Source organism: Neopsephotus bourkii, unplaced genomic scaffold (assembly GCF_033783945.1).
Source record: "Neopsephotus bourkii isolate Nb327-2 ecotype Australia unplaced genomic scaffold, CSIRO-AGI_Nbou_v1 NB_998, whole genome shotgun sequence".
Classification (NCBI taxonomy): Eukaryota; Metazoa; Chordata; class Aves; order Psittaciformes; family Psittacidae; genus Neopsephotus; species Neopsephotus bourkii.
Genome location: NW_026901490.1, coordinates 2,442,337 through 2,455,322, shown reverse-complemented (window position 1 = coordinate 2,455,322; position 12,986 = coordinate 2,442,337). Strand labels below are relative to the sequence as shown.

At 44.0% G+C, this 12,986-nt stretch overlaps 1 protein-coding gene across 1 annotated transcript; it reads left to right on the top strand.

Moving 5' to 3' along the window:
* The first annotated feature begins 758 nt into the window (after nucleotides 1-758).
* Nucleotides 759-10,125, top strand: CALM1 (calmodulin 1). The gene is made up of 6 exons (XM_061359943.1): nucleotides 759-826; nucleotides 3,956-3,986; nucleotides 4,980-5,123; nucleotides 7,154-7,260; nucleotides 8,651-8,786; nucleotides 9,004-10,125. Exons 1-6 carry the CDS (start codon nucleotides 824-826, stop codon nucleotides 9,030-9,032), a joined length of 450 nt encoding a protein of 149 aa, XP_061215927.1. The 5' UTR covers nucleotides 759-823; the 3' UTR covers nucleotides 9,033-10,125.
* The last annotated feature ends 2,861 nt before the right edge of the window (nucleotides 10,126-12,986 follow it).

Genomic DNA, 12,986 nt, shown 5'->3' with positions numbered 1-12,986 from the left:
TGCCGCCCTGGGCTCCCGGTGGAGCGCAGGCCACCGCACTGCCGGAGGGAATGCTGTCTAGAAAAAAAAAAAAAGCACCAGAAAAACACCGTCTCGGCTGAGATTCCCTTCGTCCCCGGGGGTCCCAGCCTAAAGAGAAACGAGGGGATAGACAGAGGCCGGGGGGTCCCCACGGCGGGCAGCTCTCTCCCGGCCAGTCCGGCCGCTCCCCGCGGTCTCTGCCGGCAGTTGCGGTCGGCGGAAAATGGCCACTGTGGGCCCAGGCTTCCTTCATCCCCCGCCGTCCGGCTTGGGGGCTGGAGGGGCGGCCTCGCAGCCTGCGGCGGGCTACAGTCAGTGCCCGGGACAGGAGCCTCTCCCTGAAGCAGAAGGGAGCTGCTCGCCTGCCTGTCCCTACGTGGCTTACCTCAAGGGGCGAGGAAACAAGAAGGGGAGAGAAACCCAGCGGAGAAAGAGTGGAAGAGTGGGGGCACCGCGGGAATAGAGCCCGCTGCGGCCCCGGCTCCCACAACGGGCAGACGGCCGGCGGCCGCGCCTCTGGGGGCGAGGAACCGCGGGGGAACCGGGCGGGGGGGAAGCGAGCCCGCCGGAGGAGGGGCTGGGCCGCAGAGGGGGCAGGGCTGCTCGCCGCAGTCACCCTCACACATACCACGCCGGGGAGGAGGAAAAAAAAAAGGCCCCGCTCCGGCGGAGGGATACAGCTCTACATATATAGTGGGGCGGAGCAGGCTCGTGCTCCCAGCACTTCTCTAAGCCGCGCCAAGAAGGAGGGAGTCGCCGCCGCTCGTGGTCGCGCAGTTCGTGCAGTCGCCGCTGCCTCGCCATGGTAGGTACCTCCACCGACCGACCCCGACGCGGAGCGCTTGGGCTGCCGCGGGGGCTGGCGCGAAAGGGTCTCGCTCGAAGGGGGCTCGTTGAGGAGCTTATGATTCGCTGGAGATGGGTTCTCCCTGTAAGGCAGTGAGGAGGGAGCTCCACGGGGAGGGGGAGCCCCGTGGGAAGGGGCAGGGGGAGGCCGTAGCCCTTCCCGCCCTAGTCCCCGCGGGGTGAGCAGGCTGGTAGCAGCACACGTCCCCCCGCCGTGTTGCGCGGGATCGCCGATGAACTGTGGCCTTACTTCTTCCGCCGCTTCCTTCCCCCGGGGCCTACGGCCGTGTGGGCGCCCCAGCCCAGCGCCCTCGCGCCGCGGCCCCTCCTCGCTTTCCCCGGCGTGCTGCGCTGGCTCCCCTCCGGAAAGGGCCGGGCTCTCCCCCCCGGGGCTGTGGCCCCTCAGCCGTGCAAGGCGCTTTTCGGGGCGGGGGCTCTGCCAGGCGGGGCGCGGGGCTGCGGGCAGGGATTCCGCTAGGCTCCGGTACCAGCTGCACTGCGCAGGGAGCGGGGGGGGCGGCCCGGGGGAGGGCACCGCGCTGCAGCTACTGCGCCCTCGCCCCCCATCCCCCCAAAAACGCAGCAGCAGCGGCGAAGCCCATCGCTGTCTGCATTACATCATGTCTCCTCCTCTTCCTCTCCGGCCCCCGCGCACCCCCCGGCTAGGGGGACTGGGGCGCGCTGTGCTTTGCTCGGTTGGAAACGGCCCAGTGCCCGCTCGGGGGGTTTGGCTTGGGGAGCGCAGCCTCCTGTCTCGCTTGGGGGGGTGGGGGGCTGCGGAGGAAGAGCTACTGTCTCAGCCGCTGCGGGCAGGGGGTGGGAAAGGCTGGCTGCGGAGCCCAGGCACCCTCCTTGCTGAAGGGTGAGGACGTAGTGTGGCCGGCGGCTGGAGAGGGAGGGGAAGCGGGGCCGCACTGCAGCAGCGGGTGGCTGCGGCCGCTGGCTGGGAATGGCGCCTGTTGCGCCCGCGGGCTGCGAGCCACCCGCTCCCCGGCCCGGCGGCGCCAGCCTCCGCAGTGAGCCTCCCGCAGCGCGCCGCGGGCGGGCTCCAGGACCGCTTTCGTTGTTCTCCCGGCGCTGCAGTGCCAGCCCGGACTCCTCGCAAACGAGGACAAGAGGAAGGGATGGGATTTTCCCGGCGGTTTTTATCTTCCTGCGAGAGAGGCGAAACGGTTGTAGGCTGACCTCTAATCGCATTTTGGCCATCTGGGTGTCCCTCGGCTCTGGCTCTCCATGTCCCCTTCCAGTCGGGGAAGGCTGACATCACCAGGGCAGGATTTGATGACTTGGCTGGGTGGGGTGATGGCTCCAGCCCTGGGTACCTTTGTCCTGTAGTAGGGGCGAGTAGTTGTGCCTGTTGCTTGGGAAAGTGAACCCCATGGAGGTTTAGGGTCTGTTTGTGTCCTGGCATCACGGTGTGTGCAGAGCTGGTGTTTTTCTTTCTTTTTTTTTTTTTTTTTTTTAGTCGAAATACGATTTTTAGAAACATCCATTTAGCTACGAATGATGGGGCACACTGAGCCGGTACTGTGGGTTGGAGGCTTTTGCCGAGGTGTGGCTCCGTTTCCTATTCTGCAGGGCATGGAGTCTGTTATGTAAATTCCTTAGATAATCTTTTAAGTAAAATCTTGCGTTTTCTGGAAAATCACAAAGAGGCATACAGAAAGTCGAACTGGTTTTTGAACACAAGTGTTCTGTTGTTATTAAAGGAGATTTATTAAATTTGAACCTTGTCTTTAGCTGTTAGCATTTCTACCTTTTTCTCCCTCCAACCCATTGTGCATATGGGAAGTTGTTTAATTATTGCATACAGGCGTTAAAATGTATTAAGAAAACCCTAAACCCGAGTCTCAACACCTATTTACAGGTGAAATCTGTGTATGTCACTTAACATATACAGCAGGCTTTCAATCCTATTCTGTTTTGCTGTGCAAGAGCTTAACAGATTGTATATAGCTTGCTAATTCTCCATTGTATTTGTTGCTGTTTACTGCAGTTAAGTGGTTTTTATACTTGAATAATGGTATTTTAATACAAAAGACAAGATGCCTTTGACGTACAAAATTTTATGTTCTGTTAGTAAAAGTTGTCCAATAAAATGAATTTAAAAGGAGTTAATAGCTTGTATTCTCCAGTAACTGCGACTAGACATTTAAAATCCATTTTTTTTTTTTTTTTTAATTACTAGGAAAGTGCATATTTTTCTGTAGAGAACTGGTTAGCTCCTCTGACTTCAGCCAGCAGTTTTTTGTGATGCGCTACCTGTACCAAAGGGAGAGGCTTCTGGAAGGATGTAGCTAGGTCAGTTAAGCTTGGGGAGAACCCATTTCAGGTACCCACTGAGCTGTGTACACTGTTGGATGCAGCAGTGGCCTCTTGAAAGGTCATAAGCAGGTGTTTTAAATTTTTCTATTTAAAATAATGTAATAAACAACCCGTATATGATTGTGAGGCACCTTAAACTGATTGGCTGAATGGAAAAGCAGTGATGCCTGAAAACGGGCATTTTCTTGGTCAGAGATGGCAAGAATCTCTTTAATACTGAGCAGTAATTCCTCCTCATATCGCAGCACAGTCCTTTCCGTTAAGCTTACAGTAGGCTAATGCTTGGTGCAGTGTGGTGGGGGAGGGCAGGTTCAGTAGCGATAGATCACTAGGTGGCACACTTGTCATTAGTCCACTAATGTGCAAATACCCCCCACGCAGTATTAGGGTCACTGTACTGCTGGAAATGACATCTGATGTGATGTGAAACTCCAAACGCATGTCATTAAGGATTTCATGCCTCTCTGACTAGTTGCAAGGAGCCTGCCTTGTGTCCTTCACTTGACCAAATCGGATTCTTCAGGCTGAAGGATGGCATGTGTGGTTCTTCATGTGCAATTTCAAAACAAGTTAGCTTCTTTGCTTTTGGAAATGGCTGTGTGATGTAGGTGAGTGAAATTTCCTTGCAGAGGCAGAGTTTATGGGATTGAAAGCGGCTTTGCAAAGTAATGATAAATTGCTACTGAAATCTCCAGGAAGTATCTTGAGGCTTGATTATAGCTGGAAGTAAAAAATATTCTAAAATGTTCTATTCTTCGTGTAGGCTGATCAGCTGACTGAAGAACAGATTGCTGGTAAGTGTGTTGATGAGAAGTGTTTATTTTTTTTTTTGTTAACTCCTGTGACTAAAAGAAAATGTTACCTCGAGCATAATGGAAAAAACCCCTTTCTGACAATTTCAAATCTGTACTAACACTCAAAAAAAACCCCATTCATTTTTAGAACAAAAAAACAACAACAAAACAACCCCATATTGCGGAAAATTACTGGCTCATTGCCTTGTAATTTAGATTGCTTATTATCTGTAGACAAGTGAACAATTTTTAGACTTTCAGACTTGAGCCAAGTCCTTCTAGATTTCCTGCAAACAGAAATAATTGCTAGATTCAAGTGAAGTCAAAGCAGGCCTAGGTACTCTTTTCTTTTTTAATCAAGTGAAGGTAAACTTGAAATGGCAACAAATAAACCTAAAATGGATTAATATAGGCCAGTATCTTCAAATAATTTCTAACGTTGTCTGTAATTCAGGCTGGAGAAGGCACATTATTTGGCCTTCTGGGGACCAGTCACCCACTTGTGGCTGATGCACATTCGTGTTGTCTGTTGCCTTAAAAATAAATAGTGAATGACAACACTTATTGCTCCTGTAAGTCTGTTAATGATGAAGTGAACCCAGTGAGTCGCTTTAAGTTATTCCAGGTAGTTGCTGTTTATGGTGCAGCTGTGCCTCAAGATATTGTTGAGTATCAGAATCCCGATATTCAGCATAATATAACACATTATATGGAAATGTGTTATACAGTTCTAATGCAGATGATAATCACATGAAAGAAGTTTGAATATACTATGCCAAATATGTGTTGAGACTATAAGTAATACTTTATTTAATATTTATATTTAATATTTATATTTATTTAATATTTAAGTGTTAATTCTGTCCAGACATGGAAAGTTAGAGATAATGTTTCTTAAAATTGTACTAGGCATTGTCAGTTAAGGGCATTTTTAGGAAGCAGTTTTCTCATGCTGGTGATGTTGCTAAACACTGGGACTGTTTCTGCCTTTAGAGTTCAAGGAAGCCTTTTCCCTATTTGACAAAGATGGTGATGGTACTATCACAACAAAAGAACTGGGAACTGTCATGAGGTCACTGGGTCAAAATCCAACAGAAGCAGAATTGCAGGATATGATCAACGAGGTAGATGCTGATGGTAAGTGTTGAAAGGTAGTTATTAGTGCATGACCTCCATACCTGGCCTTGGACTGCATAGGCAAGGTTCTGTAACATTGATCTCTTGAAGCAGTTTTGAAATACTCAGTCTAAACTGAGAGGGGTATAAATCTTGACTGCTCTGCACAGCAGTCAAAGATGCTAGCAGTATTAGTGAAAATCTTAAAGGGGATAGGCAGAGACAAAATTACACTGTTAGTCTTTAATATTTTATAGGCCGCAGGCTTCCTACTGCTATCTTATTTGCCCTGACCTACTGTTAACCTGTGTTTCCACCCAGCTTTTCTATACATGTTTCAGCCTGTGTTGGTCTTAATAGCTGTACTGATGTCTGTGGTTTTTTTTTTTTTGCTTTTTTTTCCTCAAGCCAGAAATGTGGTAGGAGTGGAATATAGTGCTAATTTCCAAGAATTGAAAATGCAACAGGGAGAGACTGTATAGTCTAGTGCAGTACATTAGATCCCTAATAGATGGGATGGAGTGATTGGAGGCAAAGGCAGAGAAAACATCCTGTATTAAGTCTATCAATTATTTTAAATGAATGTCAGAAAGGGTAACTGCACATGTTGTTTCTGAGACTCCAGGTAGGCTAGGAGTTACAGAAGTAGAAATGCTTTCCCCTGCACAGAAATATCAAAGCTTTGATCTTGTATGTTTTTGTGGTAGTGATATTTCTCTTAACACCTCTGTGAAAGTATGCTGGCAAGAGTATAGATTATCTAATTATCTGTCTACATTTCTTTTCCTAAAAGTGTTAAGTTGACCTTAATTGTTAACTCTTGGATGCAGATTCTAAAAAGCTTCACTGTTTGCAGTGCTACAGAGAGTTTGTATCCAGTGGCTTCTTCAGGTTGCAGTCTACTTGCTGCACTAAGTAGATTAAAAATGAAAGGAAACTCAAGCTTTTAGACAAGTATGCCTGCCCATCTGTTTAAACTTCTGTGCCAGAATGCTTTCACTGAGGATTTTTCAAAGTTAAGTACAAGACCTGTGTTGAGATTTTAGCTGGTAGGTAAAGCTGGCTTCTATAATAAATCGTTGTGTATGCCTCCATCTGGAATCCCTAAGCTTCAAAGGTTTTCTTAAGCTACATTTATGTAGTTTCTCTGCTATACTTACACAGTGAGTTTGCGTATTTCCCTCAAGCAATGGGTACATATTGGTTGCACAGTGAGCTATTTAATGTGGGGCTTTTGGCATTTAGGGCTGAATTGTGACTTTTACAAATCTACTTTCTGCTGGTTTAGAGAAGTTTTTTTTCCACTGCTCCACTTTTCTCATAGCTTTGAGCAGCCTGAAGTTTGAATGGAAAGCTTAGAAATGTTAGGGGTGAGGCCTGGATATTACCAGGGATCTTCAGTTTTGCAGTGAAGAAACACCTATAAGAACACCTGCTTCTATACTTTCCAGAAATAACAAATAATAGCATCTTCTTTCTTGTTACTGGAATTTGCAGATCCTTGTTAAAGGATGTGCACCTCTACCAATGATGCATTACTTCTGTGGTGTGCAACATAATGTTGTTAAGGAAGTTTATTTTAGCAAGGAACAAACATTTGAGTGGCTTTAGTGAAGTGTTATTTCCTCAGATTTCAGATATCCTGGATTTGTAGTGCCAGCTTTACAGTATGTTCTTTCCTGGAATCTCCCACAGCAATTGGGAGATTCTAAAGAAACTAAACAATTACTTTTGGGGAGTATGCTGTAATACTGATCAACCTTGGAGCATCAGAATGACACTTTGCTTGCAGCTTGAGTGGCAAATTATACGGCTTGACCTGGAGAGAAGGCAACAGTTGATTGTTGTTGTGGTGAAACACTGCTGTGACAGCTGCTACTGCACAGTATAATAGCAAAAAGGCAGTGGCAGCAATCTGGGGAGAAGATCCAGTTCTTCTGGAAGAATGGTTTACAGAGCATCTGTCTTGTCAGTGGCTAAGTTAAAAGCCTGATTTTTCTGTATAAAGAAAAGCATGGAAGTTTAATTTTTTGAAGTTTCTTTTTATTAAGGCAATGGCACTATCGACTTCCCTGAGTTTTTAACCATGATGGCCAGAAAAATGAAGGACACAGACAGTGAGGAAGAAATCCGTGAGGCGTTCCGGGTCTTTGACAAGGTATGGGACTGTTCTGGAAACAGAAGCAGAATTATTGCAGGCTGGTTCTGCCTGCTTTACACAGCACGTTTAAGCTTTAGGCTCACCCATAAGGAAAACCTTCTGACCTTTCCTTAGAGGTTAGCAGAAGTTGATGCTTGTGGGGTTGGTGTTTTTGTTTTGTTTTGGTGGGTGGGATTTTTTTTTTCTACCTCTTGACTTCGGGAGAAGGAGGAAATGTTTGTGTGCATGCATGGGGTTTTATATTTTATGGAATATTTTGAAGCTAAGGTGAAGTCACTAGCATTCAGAGGAATATGAAGCGTTGCATGTTGTGTTTTCAAGATGTGGACATTGAGATTGCTTTCAGGAGAACTTGAATTTGATTCCCTTTGTCATCTTTAAAGATACCTGGGCATACATGATAAAGGCTTATTATTTCTGGAAGAGGAGTTCCCATCTTTTGGTTGATTGGATGTGGCAGATGTTGCAAGAGAATTGTGCTGAGTAATGGCTGCTATAGCTGCTAAGCTGTTGCACATGTGTGTGTGGAAGGAGGCCTTACTACTTTTTTTTAATTGATAAAAGTGGCCATCTGTAGTACTTAGCCAAACATGCTGGAAAATTGTTCAGTCATTTGGTTAGTACCTGTCCTGTGGGGTTATTTCTGAAGACTGTGTTTGTGTTTATAAAGCCACTGAGGTAGCTTACATACTGGTGATGGTCATATGAGCTTCTGCTCTAAGCTAGTATATTTTTCCAGTCTATGGAAGAGGACATTGTCTCAAATTGCCAGGGATGAACTCTCTCCTTTTTTTTTTTCCTTTTTTTCCTTTTTTTTCTCCTCTTCCTCCCTTTTTTCCTCTTCCTCTTCCTTTTTTTTTTATTGTTGTTGTTTCGTATTGCCAGAAAGCTTTTCACAACTCCTTAGAGCTTAAAGGCTTGCTTTGAAGGTTTGTTCTATCTAACATCCAAGAAGCCTAAGCAGTCGGGTTTTACAGGTAGTATTGCACAGAAGAGAAAGCTGACTGTATTATTGCTGATAGGGAAATTGGTGGGTTTCTTTTTCTTTCCCTTTCCTAGGCAGTAGAGACTGAACAAAACCCATTTTGTTGATGGGTTTATTTTTGAAAGCTCTTAAAAACATTGCAAATACCTTATGGCAGCTACAAATCAGAGACATGCAGTTATTCTTACAGTACAATAATTGCGCAGAAAGATATGGTGGCATGCATGCTTTGTAAGGCAATGAGACTAGTATGTACTGTAGAGTTATAGCATGTACCAAATCTGTGTATCTGTCCCAAGTGCTGTAAGGCTAGTTTGAAAGCAGTTACTGGAAACCTAGCTGTAGTTTCAGGGTTAATCAATGCCAGTTTAATCATGGTCTTTTCCAACTTCTTCCTCACAGGATGGCAATGGCTATATCAGTGCAGCAGAGCTACGTCATGTTATGACAAACTTAGGAGAAAAGCTAACAGATGAAGAAGTAGATGAAATGATCAGAGAAGCAGACATTGATGGGGATGGGCAGGTCAACTATGAAGGTAAAAAGATGCTTGTCTCAAAACAATTACTCTAAGTGAAAGCCTCTTGCATAGGGCATAGATTTTTAGTACTGGAGGCACCAGTTTATTTGGTAGTTTACATCTGTGGACAAAAGCCTACATTCAGTGAAAGGCTGTTTTATGTCAAGTGTTTTTAAGAGGCTTCTCAGTTATGTACTCAGAAACAGTAAATCACAGTGACTTTTTATCTTTTCAGAATTCGTACAGATGATGACTGCAAAGTGAAGAGACCTCCTTTACACCTTTTTTCCTCTAGAAGAATCAAATTGAATCTTTTACTTACCTCTTGCAAAAAAAAAATGTTCATTTATTCATTCTGTTTCTGTATAGCAAAACTGAATGTCAAAATACCTTCTGTCCACAAACTGCATGTAATGGTTGGTGGTCCTGTCCCCAAAAGATAAACATCAGTTTTACAATATAAGTAATTGTACTACCTTGAAAATAAAAAAAAAAAAAAGGAAGCACTTAGTGAACTCAGAAGTTCCATTTGCTAATGACTATTACACTGTTTGGGCTGGCCAGTTTTTCATGCATGCAGCTTGACAATTGAGCACAGTCAGACATTTGTATTAAAAGGAAAAAAAAAACCAACCTGAAGGATCCACCCTTTTGTTCAGTGGTGGATTCTAGTTCAATTTGTAGTATAAATTGTCATAGCTGGTTTACTTTAAAATTGGTTTATACCTCAGGATGGTATGCAGCAAAATGGTTGAAGGATGCAAAACTTAGAGAAAATGCCCTAAAGGTTGAAGGGTTCTCCTGTACGTAGCAGTGTGCTCCAAAAATATGATGATCTTAACTATGGATGGCATGTCTGTGTTAAAATACCGGTTTAACGTTGTCTGCATTGCACTATAGTGAAACGGGTGTCGGGCTGTTACCGTTCACAAAAATTTTTAAAAGAAACCTTCACCAAGGGAGCATCTTTGGACTCTCATATTTTTAAAACCTTCTGTACCATGACTTGGAGCTGGCGGAGGAGCCTGTGGACTTCAGCACAACTATCAACATCGCTGTTCAAGATATTACGGTTTATGTCCATTCCAAGTTGTAAATGCTAGTCTTTTTTTTCCAATAAAAGACCATTAACTTAAAGGTGGTGTTAAATGCTTTGTAAAGCTAAAATATATATATATAATTGAGATACTAAACCAAAAAAGCGGTAGGAGGGAAGTGTTTCTATGAATGACTTGCTGCTAAATTATAATGCACATGTATGCAATAAGTTATCCCCTATCTTTTCAAGATGGCAAGAACTGACCTCCTGTAACCCAAGACCTTTGCTATAAATAAATGAACTTGTGCTTGCCTTTCATATTACGACAATGTTAATTTAGTTGGTCTCAAAGTCGTGTAATGCTGACTCGTCAGCTATCGGCACAGAAGTAACACTGCATTTCACTAAAGTGGAGAGCTCTGAGCATGCATGTCAATACTGGGGAAATGTGTAGGTTGCTTATGTTTTTTTGACAGGTTATAGAAACTAGTTGGAGAACTTAAAACAGCATGGACTTCATAGATACGATTCAAACACGCAGAAAATGCATTTCTCTGCCCACCCACAGAAAGAAAACAAAAGGATATTTCTTTTACAATATGCATTAAAAAAAAGAAAGCCCATTTCCAAAAAAGGCTTTATGTGTGGCTTATCTTCTCAAACACTTGCATGAATTTTGTGGGGTGGAGAAGAGGACTAGGGTTAATTTGAAAACAGTCTTGTTACTTCTGCTTTGCATGCACTAGCAGTGCTTAGTCATTCCAGGTCTCTGAGTAGGTGTTCTCTGATCCTTCAGCTTCCCCATGAATGAGTGGCAAAGCAACCGTGTGCACTCTTCTTTGTCTGAGAGAAGAATGCCTTTTTTAATTTTTTTTTTTAATAGCAGAGCCTCCATGTGGCAGGCTTCTATGCTTGGGAGGGAGGGACAGACTACAGCTTAATTACTTGACTGTAAGTTTGTTTCCAAATGTAACTGGAGTTGCAAACCTTAATTGCTTAATTGCCTTTGGTTTTGGAGAGCGTTGATACTATCTCTTGAAAAAGATGCAAGTCTCTGTTCATCCTGTCTAACTGAGGTGCCTGTGTTAAGAACTTGGTTGCTTGAAATATGGCTTTGCTCAGTGGGGGTTAAGAGATGCTTCCAGAAGGCAATTGACACTATTTGCCTTCAGTGACTATGTATTTTATTTATTTATTTTTTTCTGGGAAGGGGTGGGGGGAGTTCTGGGTGACTAGGGACCCAGACACCTTAACCAAGTGCCTAAAAGTTAGATGGGCTGAATGTAGGCAATTCTTTAGATCTCTAGTTGTTGCAAAGGCTTTTTGCTATGGCTGCATACGCTGTCCTAGCAAATCTGGCCCGGATGATGGGAATGTCTGACTACTGTTTGAAAGTAGAGTCTTGCATGGCAGCTGCAAACCGCTACTTTGGTAGTGCTTGAGAATGGCTGCACTGATTCTGTAGACCAGCTTTTAAAGAGAACGTGCTAAAGCGACAGGCAAGGTAGGAGCAATGGTCGCTGCTCTGAACAAATTACTTCTTCTGCCTGAGTGTGCAGAGATCTGTCTAGTAGGTAAATGTTTCTTACCATCTTATCTGTCATTCACTCATGGTTGGTAGGGTAGTTCATTTAAGAACAGCCGCTTTTAGCTTACTCAGTGTGCTCTGTGCTTGCTAGCAAAGGGGCCTCATTGCTGCAAGAGGTTCTTGGCTTGATTAGAAGTTGTCTGGCAGTGTGCAGTGTTGGTATGCCCTGTAACTGAATCTGCCTGGAGGTATCTAATTATTAACTGACTTCAGTACCACATCAACCTCGAGTAAATGTATCCTCTGTACAGGACTTTAGCTTTGTTCCCTTCTGCATAGTGAATATGTAGAGAAATGAAATGGTGTCATCAAGGACTTTTTTTTTTTCTTGGTTTTTTTTTGGTGGTTCTTTTTGGTTGGTTGGTTATTTTTTTTTTGTTTTGTTTTGTTTTGTTTTTTTTCTGTGAGTGTGTTTGTGTGGCTTTTGCTTTTTCCAAATGTGAAAGTGTGGGCTGGATACACTTGGTGCATGGCTTAGAAACATGGGACTGGAAAGAACTTCCTGGGTCATCAGATCCAGTCCCCTGCTATTGCAGGCAACCGTGTCACATAATCCTTTTAATAAACTGATCAAGCTTAACCACCTGCTTGTAAGTGGCTTGTTTTCATGGAAGTTCTGTAACTCATGTTGCTCTCAACTGATGCAAGTAATATATGAAATATGAAGTTAATCAAAAGGTCCTCCGGCTTAGCTTTAGGTTTATCATTACACTTACTTAACTGACTTGAACCTGTTATTCTTTGCACAACACTCAGGAAAGTGTTGAATCTTTACACCCCCTTGCTATGAATAAGAGTTGGTGTGCTTGCTTATTTTTTTTAATGGAAAAGATGGATGTCTGGCTTGTTGAAATTTGTTAGATATGTTAATTGTCAAGGCAAGAAGCAATTGACTTACTTGTATTTGATACATAAATTTAAGGCTAGAGTATACATAACCATTTTTAAAACACATCAACTTGCAGTGTAGTTTTATATTTAATACTGAAATTGTACTGCTAAAATTTAAACTGCTGTTAATCATATTCCTCTTCTGATCATAATGAAAAAATAAAGGGTAAGAAAATGCTTAACATAGATTATTCATTATCATGCTTATTTTATTAATAATTCAGGCTCTGAAACATCTCCAGGTATGGGGAATTTATTTTTTTTGCTGGGGGAGGGGGAGGAGGAGGGTATGTGTGAGGGGGTAGGTTACTGATGTGGTAGAAGACTCTTATTCACCAACCATTTGTCACACGTGTGCAGCTTCAGAAACACAGATACTATCAAAAACTGATGAAGAAATTACACCTTACTGATGTGTTAGATGCACGTGTGGGCAGTGTACAGTGCTGGCACTGCCAGATCCCCACCCTGCCCAGGTGAGTGGGGGGGGGGGGTGAACCTGTACCTTCATCCCTGCACTGAGCACACATGTGATGTGAATGGAGATCTGTGCTCCAGCGTGATGCCATCCTAAACTAAAATTACAGTCTTGGGGTTTAGAAGCAACAGAGTTAATACAGCTTGCTTTTTACCTGCCATGAAACTTAACAGGAACACTGTCTTACTGCAGTCTAATTAGGGTTTTTTTTGGTGGTGGTGG